Raw genomic sequence first — 27,222 nt, forward strand, 5'->3', positions numbered from 1 at the left:
GCACGATTACTGATTATTAGCAGAGAGAATAGAGTGATATATGTATACACTAGGGATGTACCGACTAGTCGCCGACTAGTCGGGAAAGCCGACTATCCGGCCACATTTGTAGTCGGCGATTAGTCGGCGACTAGTCGGCAAAATGGCCGATTAGTCGGCACTTTATTAGTGAAAGAAAAACGGAAAAAAAGAAACCAACAGTCAATATTTACCATATGTTTTATGTCTATTTTACCAAAATACCTATTCAGGGTGTAAAAACATTTGTTCATATAATTGACCGTTTGATCGTTATCGTATGGTGGTGGGCTGGTGTTTTCCTCTACAGGTCGATCTCAACTGATTCTCGTGTAATTTCATGGGCAAGTTCTATACTTAAAGGATTATATTATAATTAAGTTTTTGTTTTTTTTTTATGGCGGAGCCATGGGGAACTATTAATGTTATTGCAAAATTTAGAGACTTATAAACAGGGCACGTTGCTCGTAAAGACGCTGACCGCTGGCGACTACGTACGAGAAATAGAGCCTTGGAATACCTCCTACAAGTTGTACGGTCTGCTCAGGATCGCAAAATAAAAGAAAGACAGAAATTGAACGAGGATTCTTGTGATAGGTCTTTGAACCTGTAGAGAACACCTTTTAGCCAAGCTAAAATATGAATAGCGCAACCAAAAGAGCAAAACTATTGTTTTTCATCTGAACTTATACGAAACTAATGATCTGGCCGACTAATCGGCCACTCGAGCGCCGATTAGTCGGCTAGTCGGCCAAATCAATAGTCGGTACATCACTAGTATACACCGTGTTTTTATTGAATTCCGTTAACTTCGGGCGGTATGGTTAAGTACGTTTTTGAAATACGAGCGATCGAAATTTGGAATCTAGTGGTATTGACCACTCGATTTCAATTCTATTAGTAGAATTTAAACGCCTAGTAGTGGAGATATCATTAAACGAAATACACGAAATCGAGTGGTCGAATTTCAAAAATCGGCCCGCAGGTCCAGTCAGCAGCAAAAGTTGCTAAGCGAGCGAGGTGTTCAAAATTACCTTGACACGCTCATATTCTCTTAACAACAAATTCGCGTCAAGATCATTTTGAATACCTGGCCCTTTTAGCAACTTAATAACGGTCGCTAGCGGCACTCGCACTCATGAAATGTTCAATAGTGGTCATGTACAGTCAGCAGCAGAAGTTGCTAAGCGGGCGAGGTATTCAAAATGATCTGGACGCGACTTAACTGTTAAGAGTATAAGAGCGTGTCAATGTAATAAGTAATAATTTTGATTTGAACACTTCGCCCGCTTAGCAAATTCTGCTGCTGACTGTACCTACGACCTACGACGTGTCATAGCTTCCCTTTTATTCTACACTTCTACACATTGTAGATATATTATGTGGTGGTTACTAATACGCTAATACTCTTTGCCTTAATTTTTTAATGCTGGTAGGTAACGTAATTTTACCTAGTAAAATTGTAGACGTCGTTCTGACACAAACAGTCATTAAACCATAAGCAACATAAACTCCCATATCAACATTTCGAAAATAGCAAAAATTCTAGTTCTTTTATTGGCCCTCTACTCTTCTCTACACGATAAGTATATGATACAATATGTCTAAAAGAATTGTAAGTATTATTTATTACAAATGTACCTACTTATATATGTTAACCCGGGAATTTAAAAAAAAACATATATATATTAGCATAGCAGAAGAATGGTAGCGTAAAATTTTCTAAGTATCTACCTTGTTTTTGGCTAGGTACCTACTTAAATAAAACGTCGTAGGCTTTAAACTACCTACATTATGATAGCCGCCTCATGCGCTTCAGCAATAGATCGTTTATTTAATTATGTTGCGGAACGACAGATATAGAGATTAGCTTATAGTTATTTTTAGCATTAGCAAAAGACTGCAAACTTTTTTCTAATGCTAAAAAACGAACTATAGCAATTTTTCCTTCCTTTCGCTTGTTTCTGCTGATACTATACCTAATACAAATAATATACATATAATAATCATATTATAATCTTGATTTTAGGAAAATTTTGATATAATGAGCGACCCTGACAACCCCCAAACGGTAAAGTTTGAAGATATCCAAGCCGCCCTAGTACGAATACGGCCCTACGTGCCTGTGACACCTGTTATAGTAAGGGCTAACTCATTTATATAATACGACAGGTTTTATTTTAACATTTCAAACTGTACTCAATATTTTGTAAACCTTAAACCAATTTTTAAACAACAACAGATCAGATATTACGTCTGCAAGCGAATTCTCAATTCAACTTGAGACTAGATGTCGCTATGCGCCGCCCCAAAGTCCCCCCCCCCCCCCCCCACCACATCTAGAGTCTTTCGAGCGTCGGCGTTTGTCAGCGTCTGGTCAGCGCTATGGAAAATGACGTCGCTGCGCAGTTGCGTCGACGCTGCGTCGACGTTGCGTCGAGCAGCGGCCATAGAATTGTAGACGCCAACGCTCGAAACACGCCAGATGTGGGGAGGCCCAAAGGCGTGTACATACATAAGGGAAGGAATGGAAAGACTCGCGAGTTTCTGGTAGGCTTCCGTAGCTCAATTGGTTAAGAGCAACGCACGGATTGCGGAGGTTGCGGGTTCAAGTCTTGCCGGAAGCGTAAATTTTTCCACCTTTTCCTTTAATATAAAATTTGTAAACCTTTTTAGCCATCGCATCAAAGCAAGACGTTCACAATGAATATTATTTACAAGATGGAAAGTGTCCTCCCATCGGGAAGGTAACATTTTAATATTCATCATAATAATGTGTCAGCGTGTGCGTGTCGTGCACGTGCGTGTGCGCTAAAATGTTGGAGCCGCACACGCACACGTCACGCAAGCGTTGTGCCGTCTCTCATAGGGATCTGTATACTACAACGCCGCAACGTGCGTGTGCACGTGAACGTCACGCGTACGCAGCCGGTGTGCACAGGCTCTGCATCGACTTTGTTAGACCAATTATATTAACAAATACACAATGTAGCATAGAAATTAATAACTAAGTATTAAGTAAGTAGTTAGAGTTAGGTTGTTCTTAGGGAATGCAAATCGGTTATTTTTTGTATGGAAATAATCGGTTTTTAACCGAAACCGCGGTTATTTCCATACAAAAAATAACCGATTTGCATTCCTTAGTTGTTCTTACGAGTAGGTATGCTCAATTTAGAAAAAGAAAATACGTACGATGTTTTTTTGGAGCTAATGATTTTTGTGTTGACAGCCATAAAGAGCGCGGGGTTGCAAATGCTCTTCTCCAAATACCCAGGGACTTCAAGAAGGCCGGCTTAGTGATTGCGTCTCTAGGGAACCACGCCTATTCGATGGCTTACCACGCTGCTCGCATGAATATCCCAATCACCGCGTTGTTTCCTGATTTCATTCCCATACAGAAATTGCAGAAGATACACGCGCTTGGCACTAAGGTGTTTCTTATGTTTCTACTTTGACAAGATATCTTCACATTGAAGCACAATCATTGAGCTTACGATTTAGTACCTTTCACGAACATTATATTATAATCATATTGGGGCATTCCACGAATTACTTAAGTACCTACTCTACCGTTGTCCCGTACAAACATCATCAAATTTGCAGGTACTTATGGAGTTTTATTTTCTGTGACAAGAGATCAAAAAATTGCTTTGTAAAATAATCGTCGCCTTAAAATACTGAAAAATAAATTATGATACACGAAATAAAATTTGCAGTGTTAAATGTTTTTTTTTAATATTTCCCTGAAGGTATTGGTGCGAGGGACCAACATCGCGGACACACACAAAATAGCCCGGGCCATGGCGAAGGAAAAAGGACTCTTTTTTATCAATGGGTTAGAATTTTTAGATTCGTTGAGTCGGGTTTTCTAAATCAGCATTGGCTAAAAAATAGGGGCTGAATATAGTACATAGTATTAATTTTTAACAAGCAGAAACGTCTGCGAACGATGTTATTAAGCTTAGAATAAATTTAAAAGTGGAAAAATTACTGTCTTGGGTGAGACTTGAACTCACGGCCTCTGGATCGATACTCCAGATGCCGCTAAGATTGCGGTAGATGTCGCTAAGGGTCCCCTTGACCTATAATATGGTGGAAAGATTTGCTGGCTAGAGATGAGGTCTTGGTGGCTCAGATGGCAGAGCGCTGGAGTATCGATCCAGAGGCCGTGAGTTCAAGTCTCACCCAAGACAGTAATTTTTCCACTTTTAAATTTATTCTAAGCTTTATAGTACATAGTTTCGATGGTCAATATGAAATGTGACCTGACCTAAAGAATTTTGCAGTCGTGACCACCCGCACATCTTAGCCGGACTCGGGACAATTGGGCTCGAGATCCTAGAGCAAGTGCCCACCGTGGACGCGGTGCTGGTCCCCGTCGGCACGGGCGGGCTCATCGGCAGCGTGGGCACTGTCATCAAGAGGATCAAGCCCAACTGCCTTGTTTACGTAAATAGTTTACTTTTAATCATGAATCTAGGATATAACTGGATCTGGCATGAGTTGTGGGGGGAAATGACCGAACGGGATAGTCTTATGTATCTTTCAGTAGGAGTAGCAGCGAAAGCGCTATTATTATAAATTCGACCAATTATAGTGTCGCATTTCGTATGTTTTGTCCCTCATGGAGGCACACGTACCTATACCACTTCTATTGGATCCTACCTTCTATGTTTTTAGGGTTCCGTACCCAAAGGGTAAAACGGGACCCTATTACTAAGACTTCGCTGTCCGTCCGTCCGTCCGTCCGTCCGTCTGTCTGTCACCAGGCTGTATCTCACGAACCGTGATAGCTAGACAGTTGAAATTTTCACAGATGATGTATTTCTGTTGCCGCTATAACAACAAATACTAAAAACCTCCCATACAGCAAACGTGATTTTTGACCAAAGTTAAGCAACGTCGGGCGTGGTCAGTACTTGGATAGGTGACCGTTTTCTTTTTGCATTTTTTTCCGTTTTTTTTTTGCTTTATGGTACGGAACCCCTCGTGCGCGAGTCCGACTCGCACTTGCCCGGTTTTAATACTTATTTATTGCCGGATGGAATGGAACTGGGAGGAAGCAGGTAATTACTGGGATATGTAAGATGAACTTATAAGAAGAAAAGGCGGAACTTTGCCCAGCAGTGGGCAACATTCCCCCACATCCCTTCTAATCAAGTGGGCGGTGGCCCAACTCGCAATAATCTCAACCGGTGTAATTACCACATTCTTGATCACTCTTTTCTAAGCCCTACTATATGTAGGTATGTAGTAGCGCCCTTTTGCGTTATTTACCAGACTTCTTTTTTTAAATCCCGTAACAGTTGGTCAAGTAAATCTTGTCAGTAGAAAAAGGCAGCAAATTTAAAAAATGTAGGCGCGAAGGGTTATCGTACAGTCAACAACAGAGCTATGAATACAGGCAAAATGCCGAAAATATGTATACACGACCTTAATGTACAGGCAATAAAGTACTGTATACATATTTTTTACACTTTGCCTGTATTCATAGCTCTGTCGTTGACTGTACCATAGAAAATTTGAATTTCGAGCCTTTCACTATAACTTTTTTAACTGAAGTAAAGAACACACAAATTTAAAAAACCGGGCAAGTGCGAGTCGGACTCGCGCACGAAGGGTTCCGTACCATAATGCAAAAAAAAAAACAAAAAAAAAAGCAAAAAAAAAACGGTCCCCATCCAAGTACTGACCACTCCCGACGTTGCTTAACTTTGGTGCAAAATCACGTTTGTTGTATGGGAGCCCCATTTAAATCTTTATTTTATTCTGTTTTTAGTATTTGTTGTTATAGCGGCAACAGAAATACATCATCTGTGAAAATTTCAACTGTCTAGCTATCACGGTTCGTGAGATACAGCCTGGTGACCGACGGACGGACGGACAGCGAAGTCTTAGTAATAGGGTCCCGTTTTACCCTTTGGGTACGGAACCCTAAAAATCATGTCACAATGCCATTCCATCGGGAGGCCGATTCTGAATTTAAAAAATGTTAGTTTTAGTTTTGTTTTGATACGATATTGATCGCTCACGCTGATTGGTGTACGCAAAATCAATAGAAAAATAGTTGGATCAGAATTTACCTCCAGCAGTTATTTTGAACTTTCAATTAACATAAAACTATGTCTCTGTTTTCAGGGCGTGCAGTCAGAACTGATGCCTGTGTTCGCCAAAGCACTGGAACTCGGTGAACCGATCACTATTCCGGACGTGAACACCATTGCTGACTGTCTGCAGGTGACCAGAGCTGGCGTCAATGCCTTCCACAACGCCAAATCTGTCATTGACAAAATGGTAAGTAAATAATTACTTTAGGTGCAAGTACCTACATGTATTTCTAAGTTGTTATTAAGAGGTTATAATCTGCGGGTGCAATGAGTAACCCCCTTAATATTCATAAACTTTTACTAAAGTTGACAAGCCGATAATAACAGTTTGTCCCTTTCCATTATACTAATACGTCGGAAAGGGACAAACGATTGTTATCGGCTTGTCAACTTTAGTAAACGTTTATGAATAAGGGGGTAAGTACCTACGGATAAAAGTACTCTCCCTCAGGGTTACCCAAGTAGCATGGAAGTGTCGGCAACATCAATATACCAGCCAATTTAGAACTTAGAGTGATATAAGGGACGTATAAGAGTGTCAGAAAAGATTTAAGCTGTATAAAAGGTATTTGATAGACATTATACAGCTCAAGCTGTATAAAATCGTTATAAAGGATTCTGTGGAAGCATGGGGTGCTATATCAGAATATAAAAAAACTACTTTAAAACTAAAAGTGTTGTGAGACACTACAAGCTAATTCTATCGTAAAAGCTGTATACAGGCTATATTGTAGTAACATCTGGCACTTTTAGCTGTACAAAAGTATCTGTCAAGTCCGTTTTAAAACTTTAAGTGTTGTGAAACACTACAAGCTAATTTAATCGTAAAAGCTGTATACCGGCTGTATTGTAGTATCACTTGGCACTTGTAGCTGTACAAATGTATCTGTCAACCCCGTTTTAAAGCTATTTCTTATGGCGTAATTTTACTCTCCTATAAGAATAGTAGTTGTTTAACTTCTGTCTGTAAGGGTATTATAAAACTAAACGAATAAATGGCAGCTATTGTACAGCTTTTTTCTGTATAACTGACAGAGTCGCTTATTTTGGCGTAATTTTACACTCGTTTAAGTATATATTTCGACCACGAAAATAAAAAATTGTAATTAACAAAATTAATAATTTACAAATTATGAAATGGAACGAAGAATAGACCAAATACATCTGGACCTAAGGGTTTTTTATTTGTTATACGGATCTCGAAAGAGACTTTATAACTTATGTACGGAGAACCGAAATACAGCCAAAGGAATATAAATATTCTATTATAAAGCTGTTTTAATTACAAAAGCTGTAAATGACACTCCATTTATTATACAGCACAGCTACTAAGATTATAATGCTCTCCAACTATCCTGTAGGCTGTTAAAAAATTGTCGCCATTTTACAATGAAAAATAAAACGTATTTGTAAATAAAATTAATTAAATACTGGCAAATATTTAGCAGACTAACATCGTGTTATGATGACCAGCTAAAATAAATTAACTTTAGCCTTAGAATTAATATTTTTGATATTCTAACCTTAAAAACAAACACTAACTTCACCGATTTTTGATATTTTCCTTATGGTTTCTCTTTGCTATTTTGCAGGCGCGTGAATATTTTGCCAGAAAAGATACATAGGTTCACAATAAATAATAATCGGCACTTACCAATAATATAATATTCCACTCAAGTCCTCTATAATATTTACTTTTACCATCCACAATAACACTTTATTGTCGCCATTACTATATTTCGAATGAACAAGATTGAGACATTTTAGTTTCTTAAATGATTATTATTCTCTTGTAATTATTTTTAAAAACTCATTTAAAACTCATATTCTTATATCGTACTTATAAGAGATTATCTGTAGTGTTAAGGTTTCCTGTTACACCGAAATATAGCTGTAATGCAGCTATTATGCAGCTTATGTATTGCTTATACAGCTACTCTACAGCTCTAATAACGCAAAAGGCTGTATAATTTGGGCCCTTTTTTAACTTATAAGGGCTGTATAAGCGCTTATACAGCCTTTGTACAGCTTAACTGTACAGCTTAGATTCTACAAATAAACTTGAATACAGCTTATATACAGCTTGCAATGCTACTTGGGTAGTTAATTCGGGGTTCGAAACTAGCATTAGGTACGCTCATCACTTAATTCGTAATATTCTTTTCACCACACCAGCCGGCCTAGCCGAGGTTACAATCGCTATCGCTTCGACAACGAAAACCATTATGTATCTCTATCACACTTCCATATTAGTGCGACAGTGACAGTTGCGTTTCGATCGCTTCGGAGCGTAAGCGATCGGCATCTTGGCTACGCGGCCAGGTCGGAAAAGCTTACTTTGCACTTCAAAAACTGATAGCAAAGTTGCATTTTATTCACATGTGAGACAAAGTAATCAAATGCAAATTTTGAGTTGGTTTCTTATGTTTGCTGGTAAAAATGACTTTTAAATGATGATTTTGGATGATAAATATTTAATGACATTCATTTGGATTTGATTTGGTTTGATTTTGTTTGATATTTTACATTTAATATTTGCTCCAGGTTGGTGTGGTGAAAAATATTGTATTTCACTAGGGGGCAAATTTTGTTTAACCCTCGTGCTTTGAAACCCTCGCAACGCTCAAGATTCCATTTTTCGAACCACTCGCTACGCTCGTGGTTCAATTTTGGAATCTTTCGCTTGCTCGGGTATCAATATTAGCACGAGCGGTTAAACAACAACTTTGCCCCCTTGTAAAACAAATAACTATTCTAATTTCCAGTTGCTTGTAAAAGAGGACTGGGTGGCACGTGCCATACTAGCGCTCGTAGAGCAGGAACGCTTCGTGGTGGAGGGCGCTGGTGCCTGTCCGCTCGCCGCAATCATTGGACACTTGGTTCCTGAGCTCAAGACGAAGACGTAAGTTAATATTTCATCTGCTAGTGGAGGATTGTATAGTTCCATGTCTCCATGTAAGTCCTGATAAAGCAGGGACTTCGTAGGACTTGTCCGATGGTGCATGTCCGCTCGCAACCATCATTTGACGCATGGTTTCTGAGCTCATTATGATATTTCAATGATAATATTTCGTCTGATAGTGAATGATGAATAACTGATAAAGCAGGAGCGCTTTGTGGTAGAGAGCGCTGGTGTATGCCATCTCGCACTTTCATTGGAAACATAATTTCCGGATTCAAGACATAGTTGCTGGTGAAAGACTACACCGATTAAATTAACTGACATCAGAAGGTAACTGGTTCCCCTACTTCTGTTCAATATTTAAGAAAAAAACCAAGAGAGTCCCGTTATCATATTACTAGGACCAGAAAAAGCTAACTCCCACAGGCAATTAATTAATTTAATATTCCTTAGTGTAAAAGCAAGTCAACCGTGGAATGAGTCCATGGCTGCTTGGTGCGAAGTGTAGACATGTCTATAGGAAATTCTGATTGATTGTCGGCAACTTTCCCACGTTTTTTTCAGTGTCGTATGCCTTGTCACCGGTGGAAACATAGACAGTAGTTTCCTAGCCCGATGCTTAGATAGGGGTCTAGCAGCAGAAGGCAGACTCATAAAATTCAGAGTATGTAAAATAACATTTTACTTTTTACACAAAAATCATGAATGCTCTTAACCAGAATTTGTTTGATACGATGCTATTCAATTAGTAAATAAGAGTAATAAGTTGAATATGGCATGAAAATGTTCGTTCTTCGAGGGCCCGACAAAACGGGACTAACGAGTAAAGAAAAATGAATAGAGCTTAATCGAGCCGAGATCGAAGAGATAGGGCTCATTAAGACGATGCGAGAACTCGCATGCGAGTTTCATTACATGGCGGTTTATGATCGGTCAATTGAATTGGGCGTACCTAACCAACAGTCTGCAATGTAACTAAAATCGCATGCGTATTCGCGCGCCGTCTAAAAAGCCCTAAAGCTTAGAAATTAAAGGCCTGTGCACACCGGCGGCGTGTGCGTGACGTGCACGTGCGCGTGCGGCGTTGTAGTATACAGACCCTTATGAGAGACGGTCTCACCGCTTGCGTGACGTGTGCGTGTGCGGCTCCAACATTTTAGCGCACGCACACGCGCACGTCACGCACACGCAAGCCGGTGTGGCTCGGCCTTAGGGCCCCCCCACATCTGGCGTCTTTCGAGCGTCGGCGTCTACAATTCTATGGCCGCTGCTCGACGCAACGTCGACGCAACTGCGCAGCGACGTCATTTTCCATAGCGCTGACCAGACGCCGACAGACGCTGACGCTCGAAAGACGCTAGATGTGGGGGGGCCCTTATGTCGAAGCTTTGCAATAACGCATCTAATGCGACATTATAAAAAATCGACACCCCACTGCGGCACACGTCCACGCTACGCACGCTCTACTTGCCGTTCCATATGATTGTTCGGGGGGCGACACGACGTATTCTAACTTCAAGTATCTCAGCACATAGGTATTACGTATGTACCAGCTACAGTCAGCAAAGCTATTAGTTTTATCAAGCAATAATTATGACCGTAAACTATAACTTATTTAGTACTAAAAGTTATTTTGTAATGACAGGTGAGGATCAAAGACAGTTCGCCTGAATTAGGCAAATTGATGAGGTTGATCGCCGATCTGGGATTTAACGTACTACGCCATTTCCGTGATGCTGTGTGGGTCGAGAATGACGTGTACCACGTAGAGGTTTGATCTACTAAATTTCTTTGATACAGCTATTCGGCGCGATTCGGGAAATGAATTAGAGATTAACTACAAAAACGATATAGTAAAGATATTGTCTTCACTATTTCATATATAATGAATATCTAATTTTATTCATTTCCCGAATCGCGGCGCCAGCCGCTATAAGGTACCTTTTGCAGTGGAACGTCACATATCATTACTATTTCATATCTAGTGAGTCTCTAATTAATTTCCCGAATCCCGCTATTAAGCATAGATGTCTGAATAGGTGCAGTATTTATTTGTGCAACAAGAAGCCAAAGTTCGTTTTTGCATGCGAGTGCTAATTTTGAGACTCGAGCAAGAGAAAGATTCTAAGTAATATAGAATCTTCAGCGTTGAGAGTTATTTGTAGAAAGATAAATTTATTATTTGCAAACTCGCATAAACACAAACAATAAGATATAAAACAATTAATTAATTTAGAATTTTGAGCATAGCGAAAGACTTAAGGCACAGGGTACAAAACAACTTTTGTATCGTGTGGCAACATACCTACACCTAGTACAACTTTTCACTTCAATAGCAGTAAGAAGAAGGAGGAAAAAGAAACGGCACTGGACCCACTACACTATTAGTTCCGTAATTCCGTTCCTCTTTCCGATCCCTTTTTCGTTCACGTACCTATGTATTTATTTACCTTATTTATTCTGATCTATGTAATTTCTTTACGTACTTCTACTTATCCAGAGAGATGAATTACTTTATATTTTTGATATTGAGACATTTAATTTACACAGATGCGAATAGTGTGTGAGGGAAGGAATTTGGAACACTCTCTGGAGCTGAAGCGAGCGTTGGACAGAGCATATGCCGGATTAACTCTGTTCGACACGGAACCGTTTAACGATAAAAGTATGTGCCCGTGTTATGTTGTCAAGATTTAATCGAGGTGAGCAATCAAAATAATACCTAAGAGTCGTAAGACATATATATCAGGACCGGCCTTACGGGCAATAAGAATGGGGCATTAATGGGCCCAGTACAGCGGTGTGACACCGCTACAACGCGTTTGGTTGATGAGTTGGTCCCGATTGGCCGCAACTACTTGCGTCAAGGCCCCTGTACACTCTGGGCCAGCGCCGGCCAGTCCAAGGGACGCAGCCAAACGGTAGAATGAGATAGCAATATCACTTGCTTGTTCGCTCGCTTGGACTGGCCGGCGGTTGGCTCGAATTCGTGAGTGACACCGCTGAACTAGTACCATTTTGAGTGCCCGTAAGGCCAGTCCTGAGATATAATACGACAATGACCTAAGATATATTAAGGCCCCTGTACACAATGAGCCAGCGTGGGCCAGTCTGGGGGACGCATTTATGCGTTAGAGGGATCAAGTGATATTGCTATCTCATTCTACCGCATGCGTCCCTTGGACTGGCCGGCGCTGGCTGGCCCATTGTGTACAGGGGCCTTTATGTAGTTGTAATATAGGCACAGATTATATAATAGTTCTTACGAACAGATACTTATCTCTCAAACAAAACGCAAATACCTACCGTTTTGATACCTACACAAAAATACAATGGAGTGACCTTCAACGCGCCGCTCCCCGCATCGCGCGCACCGGCACAACGCTAGGGTTGCTGACGCTTAGAAATGATAAATAAATACCTACTTAAACAGCGGAATAAAATAAAAGGAAAGCTAAATCTTAAATTATAGGTAGAGGTACCTAATATTCCGATTATGCTTTAGTGTTTGCGAAATAGTCATTTTAAAAGGTCATATGACCCTGCAGTAACCGCAGTGTTTACGCCGTTTTATAAACCGCGCAATAATCCCAGCAATTAGTTTTAAAACTTCGTGTAATTTAAAACCAGATAGAGATTAATGTTACACAATAAAGAAAAATAATAGAAACCCCATGAATACAGGTAATTAATTATAAGTTAACCTGAGCAAAAATGAGTAGGCACTTTCCGGTGTAAAGTTAACTTACTGTAGTTAAAATAAACATTTACCAAAATAAATTAAAAATTTGCTACCTATTTCAAATAGATAGATATCTAAAACTATACATTTGTCATACATAATAAACATTACATGTTTAATTAAAGAAATTCAATAGTAGGTAGGTAAAGTACCTACTACGTAGCTTGTAACTATCGTAAAAATTGACAGTGCGGCGCGCGGTGACGTGCGTACGCGAGCGCGTGTGGCAACCAACTGGCTTGCTTTTCTACCGTGAACGGGAGCAGATTCGTAGGTATTAATCCGAGCTCGCGCGGAGAGTTCCATAGGCCTGATATAGGCCCTCATACAATTTTATTACGTAGGTAACATAGGCGGTCTTCACATTGGATGCGAGTTCGCATGCCGCTCCTGTGTGCGAGCCGGACATCGCTATATATGCGCATAGCGCTATCACGCTCATACACCGGAGCGACGTACGAATTCGCATCAGTATAAAGGCGCGTCTCGATATTGCGCGGCGGCCGCGCGAGCAATGTTCGACCGCGGCAAACCTGTATTTTGGCTCGCGAGCCAATTTCGGCACCATCTTGAACTTATGCGCGGCGGCCGCGCGCGGCTGGCGATCCGACGATCGACCACATTACATTATATCACAAAAATTAATTATTCGGAACGAAGTATAGCCAAATAGAAAAATGATCTGTTGCGATAATCACTACATTTACTGTTCCATAGAAACTGTTTAGTGCCGTACAATTCAATTAAAGTACGACACTTTTCATTATCCATGTAAGCGGCCGCGCGAGCCAACTGAAATATATACACACCCGTCTCAACTGCGCGCGAACATTCCTTTGCCGCGCGTCGAATCACCGACAATGAATGATTCGTCGTGCGGCGCGTTCGAGCGCGCCAATGATCGAGTTGGCTCGCGCGGCAACCCGGTATCCATTGCGCGCGGCTGCCGCGCGAGCCAATGTTCGATGGTTTGCCGCGCGATATGGAGACGCGGCTTTAAGGCCAAGGCGGCAAAAAAAATTATAACAAAACAATTATAATTACTCAAATTAAATATATTCCAGTGTGATCTCTATCCTCCTAAAGCTCACGGTCCTATTTATTACATTCGATGAAAAAATAATGTTGAAGTGAAACAATTGCGTTTAATTTTATTTTAATCAATTTCAAAACAAAACAAAATCAACTCTATTTTGTATGTTATAGGAAGGTTATAGGTTTAAAGTTTAAACCAAACTGGCAAATTTTGGACTCATGTGGCTGAGCCTTAGGAAGCTATTATAAAGAATTGTGTTGTATTCAGACACTGTTAATGTTTTATTATAAGATATATGTATAAGTATTTATAAAGTTCTACTTTCAAAGAGACTCCAAAATGGAACCTTAACTCCACAAATGAACTCTACATTAAACATCAAATATATTTTATTGTTTTTAAAATAACATCACACTTACTGCCTTATCACATTGGAAGAACAAAAGTTCACATCTTATTGTAAACAACTGATAAAGTTAAAATAATCATTCACAACATCAATATGAATACAATAACTCTGTAAGGGGTCCCTGTTATCTATTGATGCAAGGTGTTCATAAATGTAGCCATTTTGATGTCTCGCTTGCTCAATCCGTTTACATCATGAGATGATAGTGTTACCTGGAATTAATGAGATAGGACATTTTAATTCATCCATACAAATGTCGCTCCATCATCATCATAATTTAAGCATGACTCTTGTTGGTGGAGTATGCGCTAGTTTTTGTGGTCCTCGGCCAGATTCTTATATATTATAAAATTTCTAGTTGTATTGGGAACCATAAGAGAAACTCCTTGATTTGTTAGAAAACCATTAATAATACCTTTCCACTCCAAGATAATTTTGTCTTTTTTTTTGTTTAATACTTCAATATTAAAATCTTACTAAATACTAAAACTCAGTCTTAGAAACTCAAAATTGAATTCGAAACAACTTTGAAGGCTGATTTTTGTTTGGTTGATGTAGAACCCATTGGATTTGAGGGCTACCAGGAAAATATAGAAATATAGAGAGTAATTGTTTGAGAATCGTAGCAACCTTGCAGGTTATTTACTGGGGAAGAAAGAGTGAATTTATAAATAAAGTATTTGAAACTTACCTGCAATTTGTTGTAAACATTGAACCATTCTGGATGGTGGTCCATTTTCTCTGCTAATAACGCTACTCTGCTCATGAAGCCAAATGCTTCATTGAAATTCTTGAACATGAATTCTTTTTCGATGGCATCTCTGTTGCTTTGCACTTTCCAGCCAGCATTCAGCAGTGGTTGAAGCAAGCTGTTGCGCTCATCTTGGTTCAGTTTATCTGCCTGTAAAATCCATAAATTATACAATTAAATACCAATAGGAAACCAATGGTAATCACGACCAGTAAATTTATCAAGCTGTTACGTTTTGCATACCATTTTCCTTTTACTTGGTGCGGGCGGAGAAACAGTAGCGTAACCGGTAGCGACAACTCGACTGGCATTGATTGCGCCTCGCGCGCGGGGAATGGGCCTTGCGGGGTGAAAGTGTATCGCAGCCAAACAGGCTGCTTTAAGCCAGGATCTGTTCAATGTCATTTTACAATTATATTAAAAGAATAACAATCACCGGATAATACACATTGTATTTGACAGGTGTAGTTACGAATAACATTATGTAAACAAACTTTTATCGATATCCGTTTTGAAAAGTTTGGAAAGTATTTTTCTATTAAAAATTACGGTCACCGTTAAATGGCCAAATCCACTAGGATTTGAACAGTAGATAAATATTTAAAAAGTACATTTTTGACGTTTTGATACGTCAACGTCACATCGCACGGCGCGAATCGAAACGAAAGTTGGGGAACGAAACAAAATTAATTACACATATAAATCTATTTCAGTTTATTATATAAAAAAAACGCTGACAAATACAGTATTTATTATATGTTAGAATATAATATCCGATGGACACGCTTAGACGATTACTGCCACCGAAAATATTCGAAATTATCGACAGAGCCGGAATTTGCACTGCAAAAGAAATTCTAATTCTTTCGAAATGGGATATAAAGAAGGTAACAAATCTTAGTACCGATGATATTTTATTTCTTAAATCTATTGTCGCTGATTGTGCTGCGCCAGAAAGTGTAACCGGTGATATGCTGTTGTTGAAACAAAATCCAAGAGTATCAAGTGGTTGTGAAGCAATAGATTCGATTACAAACGGTGGTTTTCGGGCAGGTACCCTTACAGAAATTTTCGGTGAAAGTGGTTCTGGTAAAACTCAAATTGCACTTCAAGCGGCAGCAAATACTTTCAACTCTGGCTCTGTTTTCATATGCACTGAAGATGTGTTTCCTGTTAAAAGATTGAATCAAATGCAGCAATCATTTCCTAACTATGTTCTTGATGATAACATTGGCAAGAACATTTTTATAGAACATGTTACAGAGCCAACTGAACTACTATCTTGTGTGAAGGTGCGATTGCCAAGACTTTTAAATGATCAGAAAGTTTCACTGATTGTTGTGGACTCAATTGCTGCACCACACCGGACTGAAACAACAAATTATGTTCAGAGAGCTGAAGACCTTAGAGAATTGGCAGTAGCTTTGATAGAAATAGCTAGAAGATATAGTATTGCTATAGTTTGTATTAATCAGGTTACAACAGCCTTTGATGGGACAGATAGTATATTGCCATGTTTGGGTCTTGCTTGGTCAAATATGGTCTCAACCCGATTAATGTTAAAGAAAACCTCAAGAACAGTAGTCCTGAAAACAAATGAATCACCTGCCCAAGAATATTCGCACATAAGAGAACTCTCTGTGGTGTTTTCTCCTGAATTGCCTAACAAAACAACCGAGTTTGTTATCACTTCAAATGGTATTATAGGTGTTTAAGAGATTGTAATTTTCTATTATTTAATAAAAATATCAAAAATTTTGATGTTTTCCTATAGCTTTGTACATTTTACCTAATAGTATTATTAATTGCTATGTTATATGATGGAAGTTGCTCTTTCGCTTCTGCAAGGAATCTCGGCAATTCTCTTCTATCGCATTATACTCTGACAAATTCACTTTGTCAGTAGAACAAGGCGTGAAATTCAAATTTTCTATGGGAGAACAACCCTTTGTGCCTAAAAAAATAGACTTTACATTTTTTTAAATTTGCCGCCCCTTTCTACTGACGGAAATGGGCACTATTATGAGCGGAAAATCTTTAAATTATAAACTCGACGTTTTTAATAGAGGCTCGAACAAACTGCCAATGTCATTTTGGGAAGTTGAAGTTGACAATGACACTATATGTTTACAATAATTACTAAAAAGATAATAAAATGATTCATTAACGTTACTTAATGTTTATTATTCTAATAATTTATATTAAACATGTCTTGTAACACGTGTGCAAAGCCCTTCACTTTATTACGTAAAGAGGTTAGTTAATCTAAGGCTAATGACCAATATTTTTAACGTAAAATGTACTACCCACTTACACAAATAAAATTGTCGATTTGAATTTCAGAAAGGTTGCCCAGGTTGTGGATTCAGTTATTGCTCCAAATGTTTAGAACACAAGATATTTTTACAGAAAATTAATTCAGAAGCCAAGGTAAGGTCTTATTGTCATTCTATATCTTGATATCATTATCGATAATGTTGACTGAGATAATCATAAAAATAAATGTTCTATTCCCTCTTTGATAGGTATGTGTAAAATGTAAGCAAGCAGCTCAGCAATCAAAAGGGGCTAAGCCGATTGAACCACCAGATGCATACTTCAAGTAAGAGTTTATAAATGATCAATGATCATAGTCTTTTAAATTTCAATTTGATTAGGTACTACTACTTAATGTAACTTCTTTCCTACCTAGGCGGATTGGAACAGTTAAAGATAATTCCAGCACTGATAGTAGCAACAAACAAAGGATACAAAATGAAAAAGATCAAGAAATACAAGCCAGATTACATAAGTTGAAAGAAAATGAGAAAATGAAAACCTCTGAGGAGGAAATATCAAGACGTCTTCAAAACATCAAAGGCGAAGTACCATCAACTTCTGATGCTGAACTGCTGGAGCGACTGGCGAAATTAAGAGGTGTACCAGTAACTACATTACAAACTAAAGTAAATGAATTTCTCTATTATTCATGTACAAACTAATATTCTTCTAAGTATAAAATACTCTCTTAGTCATCTTAAGGTTAGAGGATTATTATTATTTTCTTTTTTACAGCCAGTGCTGTTAGCACCTGATACAAGGTCAGAGCAGGAGCAAGCAGATGATTTGCTTAAGCAATACCAGGCTAAGACAGCCATTGATGCCAAATATATTAATGAATTCAATGGTTTGGTTAATGATATGGAGTCCAGACTGCAGAATTTAAAAGGAAATGGGGGCCCTTCGCAAACACGAAATGTTAATCCTGAAGACACACCCTCAGAAGATGAAGAAGATACTGTTAAGAAGATTATAGAAAAGGTAGATATAATATTTTTACAGAAGCTTGATATATTGTGGCCATCTAAAAAATTCCATCCTAATAGTTCTTCTTGTTTATTAATACAAAACATCATATTTTTAATTCTTCTATTAAAAAATTACTTCAAAATCAGCCCCATACTTTTCTTTTCTGTATTCCATCTCTGTAAATAGGCTAAAATTTTAAATGCTTATTACAGCAACAACATTGTATCTTTTTTAGTTGAAAACTGAAGCCCTTCTTGATGAAGAACTGAGCCCCACAAGCAATGATGAGCTACCATTTTGTGAAATATGCAACGAAGATGCTACTATGCGATGTGTTGGTTGCCGGTACCTGTTCTGCAAACGCTGCTTCTTGGACCACAAGGATGATGATGATGGCTGTGATAGATATGAACCCTACACTCCGCCCAATCGCACCTCTGTTTAATGTTATTTGTATCAATCTCAGGTGAAGGCAGCTTTTGTTGATTGTCAATAAGGTATATAAATATGCAAATGTTGCAAATAGTAACCATTCTTATTGACAATCAACAAATAAATTTTGCTTGAGAATGTGACATTTATTTTTAGTAATTTTGAGATTCAGATAAAATTATTGTTGTTTAAATCATGTTAAATTAATATTATATTTTATTGCTAAATCAGATAAATAAAAAAAGAGATATGCTTACTATGAAAATTTTATTTTCTCTTGTCTATTTTTTCTATAATAACAGGTATAAGTTTAGCCAAGTCATCTGCTGTTTGCATGTAATTGTTGTCTATCCACACATCTTTCAGTTTAGAGATTATTGCACCATACATCTTTCCCGGCGGTACACCATTATCTTTGAGGATTTTGCCGCTCATTGGGAATCGAGGTATCTCCCATCTGTTAAACTCTTCTAGTAGTTTTTCGTCACCTCTGTACTTCAGTACTTCACGAACATAATCCACAGCATCTTTTTGTTTTATTTTTGTGTTTAGAACTAATTTTTCATATGGCCTGAAATAAATAAAACATAGTTCAAATAAAATTTTAAAAAATTTATACATAGATTATTTGACTTGTTATACTTTAAAAATATAGTATTATGTCATTATCTACTTACAATAAAGGCCTGGCACCCTCTTTATTCTCTCTGTGCTCTACAATGTAATACAACATCTCTCTGTCATAGCCTGAGAACTTGAGCCTTCTTTGTAAAACTGTAACTTCATCCATATCCCGCAGCAATGCAGCTAGGTAACTCATTGGATGTAGGCCCAGGTGCCTGCCCCTTATCAGTACTCTGTCTAGCTCCTCAATGTTAGGATCAATAGGCAACCCTTAAAAAAATATACCTAATATAACAACACATAAATACAAGAGCAAAATTGTGCATAATGCTTTTAGTTTGTTCTTAAATTCTCATATTCATATTTGTTTTACACAACTGCCCAAACAAAAAGAGTGTTTTGTTTTCAGCATTCATGTTTGTATGTATATATTCTTATTATATTTACCAATATGTTTTCCTAATCCTACATCCAATATTGTCTTTAAAAGAGCTCCTGAAAACGAGCCCTGCAGGATCTTCTTGAGCTCCATCCAGATTCTTTCTCCTGATATATTTTGCAATCCCTCTGCATTATTTCTGATAACTTCAAGAGTTTCTCTGTCATGATTGTCTGGCCTTTCAGCTATTCTGCCATAGAAACGGAAGTACCTCATGATTCTGAGATAATCTTCCTTTATCCTAACATCAGCATCTCCCACAAAAGCTACTCTTCTCTGCTTCAAATCATCATACCCATAAAAGTAATCATATACATTGCCTTCAAAACCTGAAAGTGAAAATATGATTATTGTACATGTACTTACAGTTTTATTATAGAATGAAACATCCATCACATTTCAATGAGAGATACAGACCCAAAAACATGGAATTGATTGTCAAATCTCTTCTATTTGCATCAAGCTTCCAGTCTGTTGTAAACTCAACCTCTGCATGTCGCCCGTCAGTCACAAGATCTACTCTTAGTGTGGTTACTTCAAAGTTCTCTTTGTCATTGATTCTTGGAGTGATAGTGCCATGTTTCTCACCACTGATGTTTATCATCCTTATGTTTTCAGCTGTGAACATGTCTTTCATTTGCTGTGGTGTCGCTGGTGTAGCAAAATCAAGATCTTTGGGTTGCAAACCCATTAGTAGGTCTCTAAAAAAACAAATATGCTATTCAGCCTATATGTATATTGTATGCTGTCATATTTAACTCTGTGAAATAATATAACACTTTAAACTCTCGCGTTTTGTACACATATTCAATTACACAAACGGGTCTACCGTCGGAACTAAAGGTAAAAACAATGAAATTATATCGCGGTAGACCCGTTTGTTTAATTGAATATCTGTGAAATAATTCTTATTAATATTATAAATGCGAAAGTAATTTTGTCTGTCTAGACTGTCTATTATCTCATCACGATTAAACCGTTGAACCGATTAAAATTGGATATAGTTTAAGTCCCAGGGAAGGGCAAAGGATAATTTTTAAGGCACAAATCATCATTCTATGCTAATGAAAACGCGGGCGGAAGTTAGTACTAAAGAAATTGTAACGTTATATACCTTACTGCGCCACCAGCAATCCTTATTTCATACTGATATTTATCAAATAATTTCTTCAAATCTATAACCTCCTGCGTGAAAATATTATGAAATTCAGGCGTATCCAACTTCACCACGACAGGGTTATCTCTGCATTTCAACTCCATATCTACTTTCGAACGAACTCTTCGCCGTTCCGGAATAGTATTACTACTGAAAACCTTAAAATATGTAAAACTTGAGTATCAAAGGAATACTCAATTCAATACTTAATTTTACAGTGCATTGGTGTTAGTTGTAATGCTGTAAAATTTAATTTCAATAAATATCAAATAAATTAAAATAAAATTATGAAAGAAATGGTCAATACCCTGACTTTCAGAAAACGAGACAATTTTAAACTGAATAAAGATTTTGTAATCATTACTAGCTTTTTAGTTACAAAACATAATTAAAATAATTAACTAAAACGAGAAACAATATTCAATAATTTTTTTGACATCCATGATGTCATGTCAGTTTGACGTACACGTACAGTACATGCATTTAAGCCACATGTAAAAACGCGTGGACGCGTGACTTAATTCCATTAAAAGCCGTAACAGACTACCGCACCGCACATCTCAGAAAGAGACATCTCTTTCTCGCTCTCACTTATGAGTGCGACGAACCGAGACCTTGTTATTTTCTGATGAGAGAGACAGAAAAAGGTGTACGAGTATATTTCCCTGTCACAGCAAGATAGTAGTGTCCGACGAACGGATAGATCTAACGACCCCATGAGACGGCTGTTTGCAGCCAACCCGGTTTGACTCTAATAGAATCTACATTGAAATGTAGCCTAGAGTTAGACCAAGATAAGTCTGCAGCGATATTGATAGCCTAGTGCAAGTGTTATTTAAACGCCAAACTTCTAAGACATTATGAACCGTATAAATAACGCACAGCACTATCAAAATCGCTGCTGACTTAAGTTGGTCTAACTCTAAGAAGACTGCCCACATCAATTGATTGATACTAGTACAAGTTAAGAAACCACACAGGTATTAAGAAACGAAAGAAGATCTCAGGAAGTTGACGTAAAAACAATAGATCCATGACTACCCCCGTAAAAAAAACCACCCACTACACTATAAAAACGCTACGCTCCGTATCCAGTTTTTATTGGTTATAATATTGTTTAATTACAGTTCGGTGGCTTAACATAATAAAATTCTACTGTCATTTGCCGCCCATCAGACTATTCATCCCGCTTGAGCCCTGTTGCAGCTGCCGCATCATGTTGTGTAGTCCCGACATCCCGCCCATCTGCTGTAGGATCCTTGGGTCCATCATCTTAGCCATTTGTTGGTTGAGTTTCGCCATCTGAGTTTGGTTAACGTTCTTTGCCATATCACCGCCTTTGAATAAGCCCTTGATGCCTCCCATTTTCTTGACGACAGCGGCGAATTTGGTGTATTGAGCAATAAGGTCTTTGACGTCCCTTTCTGTGACTCCCGCGCCTTGGGCGACCCGGGTGATGCGAGTTGGCTGTTTCGAGAAGAGTTTGGCACCGTCGCGATGGTCGAGCTCGCCCTCGTTCATTGAGTCCATGATGGTCATAAGTCGTTTCAGTTTAGCCATTGACTCCTGTTCGCTGCCTTTAGACATGAGGTCTTGTGAGAAGCCTGGGATCATGCCCTGTACAAAAGAAAACAATAGTAAATCATACAATTCTTAATGTGACATTACAAATTCCTTCTATAACTGTAGCAGAATTATTACTTGTAGAAGAGGGGGAAAGTCTAAGAAATGTGTTTCTCCAATTTAACAGCTGAAGTAGATGTCGCTGTACTGCCCCATACATTATGCCGTAAGTGAACCGTAACTCTGGTTGTCAAAACGTGACGTTAGAGGGCCAACCGCCAACCACTTCGTGCTTGCCCATCTTTCGAATACATATGTAAGTTTTGACAGAGGCAGATAAGTAGGCCTTCTGTTACCACAAAACCTGGCGACGTATAGCGCCATCTAGATGGGTTGGCATGATTCTACTCTACTACGAACAATAACTTTTTGATTTTTGAAATAATCTAAGGCTTCACGTAAAAGCACCCCCTTCCCAGTGGCGGATTTGCCCTAAGGCCTAGTAGGCTCGGCCCTAGAGCGGCAAGATATTAGGGGCGGCAGCAAGGCGGCGGTCTATAGTTCGTTTTTTTAGCATTACAAAGAACTTAAAAGAAGGTAAACGATCTTGATATGACTTTTAATTGAAATCATTTTCAATCAAAAATCATATTAGATTCATAATTTGTTACATATTTGCCGTAACTTATTTTTAAAATGTGTTTTTCAATTAAAAGACACGTCAAGATTGTTTACCTTATTTCTAATGCTAAAACAAGACCGAAGTGATCCCATAAGTGTTCCGTGAACAAAGTTTTGTACGGAACACTAAAAAAACCGGGCAAGTGCGAGTCGGACTCGCGCACGAAGGGTTCCGTACCATAATACAAAAAAAAACAAAAAAAACCAAAAAAAAAACGGTCACCCATCCAAGTACTGACCACTCCCGACGTTGCTTAACTTTGGTCAAAAATCTCGTTTGTTGTATAGGAGCCCCATTTAAATCGTTATTTTATTCTGTTTTTAATATTTGTTGTTATAGCGGCAACAGAAATACATCATCTGTGAAAATTTCAACTGTCTAGCTATCACGGTTCGTGAGATACAGCCTGGTGACAGAGGACGGACGGACGGACGGACGGACGGACGGACGGACAGCGAAGTCTTAGTAATAGGGTCCCGTTTTACCCTTTGGGTACGGAACCCTAAAAACGAACTATATATAGATGGGTGCTGAGAAAGAAGCTGCTAGTCGTTACTACAGGTCCTGGGGCAAAGAGCGACCACCACTGCCCCTTCCTCTTCATAAATAACAATTAACAATACAGTAAAATAAAATACACACCATAATCTGTGAAAAGGGTCCCATCTTCATAATATTCTGGAACTGCTCGTACATAGCGCGCAGCGTGAACTGGCCATGCTTCAGCTTCTCCAGCAGCTCGTCATTGTCGTCCAGCTTGAGTTCGTTGACCTTGTCCAGCAGGCCCTCTATGTCGCCCATGCCGAGCAGTTTGTTTATGAACGGTTTCGTTTTGAACGGCTCTAGGTCGTCAATGTGTTCGCCTGTGCCTATGAAAATGATGGGACTCTGTGTTGCCGCTACACTGTAAAGTTAAAAAAGATTGTCTTATGTATTGGGATAAATATTTAAAGATATTTAACGAATTAATGAGGCAAGTCAAAATAAATGCAGCTTTGTATAGAAGTTTTTCCAAAATATACTGGGTCAAGCAGAACTTGTCAGTAGAAAAAGGCGGCAAATTTGTAGGCGCGAAAGGATATCGTCCTATAGAAAATTTGAATTTCGCGCCTTTTTCTACTGACAAGATTTGCTTGACCATCTATATATGTTAACCCTTTGACCGGTCTTTCCTACGCCGCGCGTAAGCGTGAACCTGGTTGAAATGCACAAAGGTTGATATTGGGCTGAAGCCGCGCGGGTCCGTTTACGTGATTAGCGATCAAAGGGTTAAAGAACAAATAGTACACCGCCTTTTACTGCAGTTTTTATGTCCCCTGAGATCTTCAGTCATTCCTGGATCTCTGAGATAAGTTATTTTGGTAAGGCTTTAAAGTTTAACTTACGCTGAAAGTGCACCTCCACCCTTAGCGTGGCCGTCCAATTTGGTGATGATCACTGAACCAATGTCTACTTTCTCCTTGAAGGCTCTGGCTTGCGCTTCGCAAGCTTGACCGATTGTGGCGTCCATCACGAAGATAATGTTGTCAGGTTTCTGTTGATCAATGAAAAATGCTTAAAATTACAGTGAATTTTCTATAAGAGATGAGAAAAAGTAATCTTCAGAAATAATTGGTTCATATTTTACGATGTCACGCGCTTTTTGCTGGAGCATTCCACAGGCTGTCCCGTACAAACGCATTGTATTTCCTGTGTTGCGACTTTTTTCTCGGCATTTAAAGCAGACGATTATTTTTCTGTGCATATTTTTGACCATTTGTCATAGAAAAGGAAACTCTTACACCTTTAAATCTTCAGAAACTTCGCGTTTGTACGGGACAACAGTAGACAATTTCATGGAATGCTCCTGCTGCTGATCGTGTATTGAACAGCCGTGTAACGGTACCCACAGCATGATTATTTAATCAAATAAAACTCAACAGAAGCACCACAAAATAACAAAAGCAGTGTGCAAGCTCTGCTAATATCAATATAAGGGTCATTTTGTTAATTTTGTCTCTGATTTGTAGTAAAGTTGAACTAACATTTATCATCAATAGGCTTAGTATGAGTACAGCAACAGTATCTCATCAAGATCTTTTTCTAAGTGTATAAGTTATAAACACAGAGCTTAGTGCCTTGTGCCCTCTGTATACATATTGTATACTTTTAAGACTAAAATAGAACAAAATACATACAATGGCATTGGCAACCGCCAACATCTCTTCAAAGAGTGATTCCTCTTGCTTATGCCGCCCACTGGTGTCCACAATGATCATCTCAAAGCCCTCCTTCTTAAACATCTCCACACCTGTTGTGGCTATCACCACAGGATCCACTTCAGTGTAACTGTAAAGAGAATAGAGGAAGGTTTAACATCTTCCCTCATGCTTTAAAAATAATAATTAAAAAGCTTTTATTTCGGGCAAGATATGTAAACTTCATAATACTTATGTTCTCATAAAAAAAAGTATCAAAAATTTAATTATACCAATACCCTGTAAGACCACAAGACCCACCATTCAAAACCATCCTAATAACAAAATCTATATAAAAGTGCACCTAAATGCTGAATAGCTCTGTTTGTTTGCGCACACAAGCAAACAACCTTACCCTAACCTACATCCATATATTTACCATCTCCATTTAACTTAAACACCTCAAGAAAAACATTAAATGATACCTTCCATAAAAGGGTATTCTGGCCTTAGTACAATTCTGTTTCACTTGATCATAAGCACCAGCTCTGAATGTGTCAGCGCACACTAAACTTGACTTCCAGTTCTTCCTTAAGTAGTGGTATGCCAGCTTTGTGCAAGTTGTGGTCTTGCCAGAACCCTGAAGACCTACAAACATGATGATGTTCGGTTTTCCTTTCACTGGCTGATATGGCTTTACTCCTGGGTCTACAAGCTGGAAAAGAAAAACAACCATATCTATGAATGTAATTGTTTAAAAATTCAGTTTCAGGTTCTATGTATTTGTTTAAAGTTAAGAAGTAAATCGCATAAACTTTATAAATATTGCATATATTTTTCTTTAGTTAATCACTTTTCTATTTACAAATATCAATAGGCAAGTATGGGCAAAGTACTTACCTTGACAAGTTCTTTGAAAACAGCTGACTGGATCATCCGCCGCTTGTTGAGGCCTCCAGCCATCTCGTCGAAGTCGATAACAGCGCGTACATTCTCACGAAGGTTCTTCACTAGACGGATATTAACATCTGCTTCCAACAGAGCAGCGCAAATTTCTTTTAGCATAGAATTCAGAACCTGCGTGATAGATAAAAAATTAGAAGCTATTCATAATATTGGATACTGTCGTAGTATTTAGATTTAAATTACCTCTTCATTGATAATGGTAGCCCGACTAAGGGACTGTAAAGCAGTCGTGATTTTCCGACCTAAATCTGCTAAAACCATCTTGAATATTTATTGCTTCCTCACTGTGTAAAGATTCCTTATAAACAACAAGCGCCTTTCAATATGATTAATTAAGAAATTTGTGACATCTTATCCTAATTTATTTATCAAAACTCTACTATGAACACTTTACACTTTCTATTTCAATAATTTTCCACAACACCAATGAAATGAAATTGAAGTGACAAGAGTAGAACACGACGAGACGACACGTCAAAAATCTCAAGCGCGTTTAGTTCTTGCATTGCTTGATTATTAATGTTGAAAAACATTCTCAGTCAATTTAGAAGTGCTAGGTACATTTAGCCGGGTACCTATGACCTAGTAACATATAATACCCTTAATTTTTATATTTACCTAGTCATAAGTTTGTAAATTTCTGTACCTATAGATGGTCAAGCAAATCTTGTCAGTAGAAAAAGGCGCGAAATTCAAATTTTCTATGAGACGTTATCCCTTCGCGCCTACATTTTTCAAATTTGCCGCCTTTTTCTACTGAAGCCTCCTCCACACTCGTGCGCGAATCGCGGCGCGAAGCCGCGAACGTGAGTGTGGCGTCGATTTTCGCAGACAGCGAAATCGACTCCACACTCGCGTTCGCGGCTTCGCCCGCGATTCACGCGCATAGTCTGGAGGGGGCTTGACAAGATCTGCTTGACCAAGCATATT

The 27,222-nt window shown here is 38.5% G+C and overlaps 6 protein-coding genes across 7 annotated transcripts; 3 read left to right on the plus strand and 3 right to left on the minus strand.

Annotated features, from left to right (window-relative positions):
* The first annotated feature begins 1,524 nt into the window (after positions 1 to 1,524).
* On the plus strand, positions 1,525 to 17,524 carry LOC134673522 (L-threonine ammonia-lyase-like). Of its 2 annotated transcripts, XM_063531519.1 has the most exons (13): positions 1,525 to 1,633; positions 2,048 to 2,158; positions 2,695 to 2,765; positions 3,248 to 3,449; positions 3,768 to 3,853; positions 4,305 to 4,467; positions 6,157 to 6,312; positions 8,891 to 9,027; positions 9,592 to 9,691; positions 10,673 to 10,798; positions 11,578 to 11,729; positions 17,309 to 17,395; positions 17,491 to 17,524. In XM_063531519.1, exons 1-11 carry the CDS (start codon positions 1,619 to 1,621, stop codon positions 11,722 to 11,724), a joined length of 1,314 nt encoding a protein of 437 aa, XP_063387589.1. In that variant the 5' UTR covers positions 1,525 to 1,618; the 3' UTR covers positions 11,725 to 11,729; positions 17,309 to 17,395; positions 17,491 to 17,524. The 2 variants fall into 2 exon arrangements, with proteins under 2 accessions (XP_063387589.1, XP_063387590.1); XM_063531520.1 differs by lacking the exon at positions 10,673 to 10,798.
* Positions 14,176 to 15,391, minus strand: LOC134673524 (pterin-4-alpha-carbinolamine dehydratase). The gene is made up of 3 exons (XM_063531522.1): positions 15,209 to 15,391; positions 14,906 to 15,115; positions 14,176 to 14,426 (listed from the first exon to the last, which is right to left on the minus strand). Exons 1-3 carry the CDS (start codon positions 15,368 to 15,370, stop codon positions 14,343 to 14,345), a joined length of 456 nt encoding a protein of 151 aa, XP_063387592.1. The 5' UTR covers positions 15,371 to 15,391; the 3' UTR covers positions 14,176 to 14,342.
* On the plus strand, positions 15,508 to 16,820 carry LOC134673523 (DNA repair protein XRCC3). Its single transcript, XM_063531521.1, has one exon. It carries the CDS (start codon positions 15,742 to 15,744, stop codon positions 16,678 to 16,680), a length of 939 nt encoding a protein of 312 aa, XP_063387591.1. The 5' UTR covers positions 15,508 to 15,741; the 3' UTR covers positions 16,681 to 16,820.
* Positions 17,173 to 18,698, plus strand: LOC134673614 (abscission/NoCut checkpoint regulator). The gene is made up of 5 exons (XM_063531613.1): positions 17,173 to 17,220; positions 17,491 to 17,567; positions 17,658 to 17,889; positions 18,020 to 18,265; positions 18,489 to 18,698. Exons 1-5 carry the CDS (start codon positions 17,173 to 17,175, stop codon positions 18,696 to 18,698), a joined length of 813 nt encoding a protein of 270 aa, XP_063387683.1.
* Positions 18,699 to 18,935: 237 nt separating this feature from the next.
* LOC134673521 (CCA tRNA nucleotidyltransferase 1, mitochondrial) lies at positions 18,936 to 21,360 on the minus strand. The gene is made up of 6 exons (XM_063531518.1): positions 21,212 to 21,360; positions 20,863 to 21,062; positions 20,166 to 20,449; positions 19,757 to 20,077; positions 19,363 to 19,579; positions 18,936 to 19,256 (listed from the first exon to the last, which is right to left on the minus strand). The coding sequence occupies exons 1-6, from the start codon at positions 21,263 to 21,265 to the stop codon at positions 18,953 to 18,955; spliced, it is 1,380 nt and encodes a 459-aa protein (XP_063387588.1). The 5' UTR covers positions 21,266 to 21,360; the 3' UTR covers positions 18,936 to 18,952.
* A 628-nt stretch (positions 21,361 to 21,988) lies between these two features.
* On the minus strand, positions 21,989 to 26,763 carry LOC134673392 (signal recognition particle subunit SRP54). The gene is made up of 7 exons (XM_063531363.1): positions 26,476 to 26,763; positions 26,227 to 26,403; positions 25,812 to 26,041; positions 25,327 to 25,477; positions 24,535 to 24,683; positions 23,792 to 24,053; positions 21,989 to 22,521 (listed from the first exon to the last, which is right to left on the minus strand). The coding sequence occupies exons 1-7, from the start codon at positions 26,551 to 26,553 to the stop codon at positions 22,063 to 22,065; spliced, it is 1,506 nt and encodes a 501-aa protein (XP_063387433.1). The 5' UTR covers positions 26,554 to 26,763; the 3' UTR covers positions 21,989 to 22,062.
* Between the last annotated feature and the right edge of the window lie 459 nt (positions 26,764 to 27,222).

This window comes from Cydia fagiglandana, chromosome 18, assembly GCF_963556715.1.
Source record: "Cydia fagiglandana chromosome 18, ilCydFagi1.1, whole genome shotgun sequence".
In the NCBI taxonomy this organism is placed as follows: Eukaryota; Metazoa; Arthropoda; class Insecta; order Lepidoptera; family Tortricidae; genus Cydia; species Cydia fagiglandana.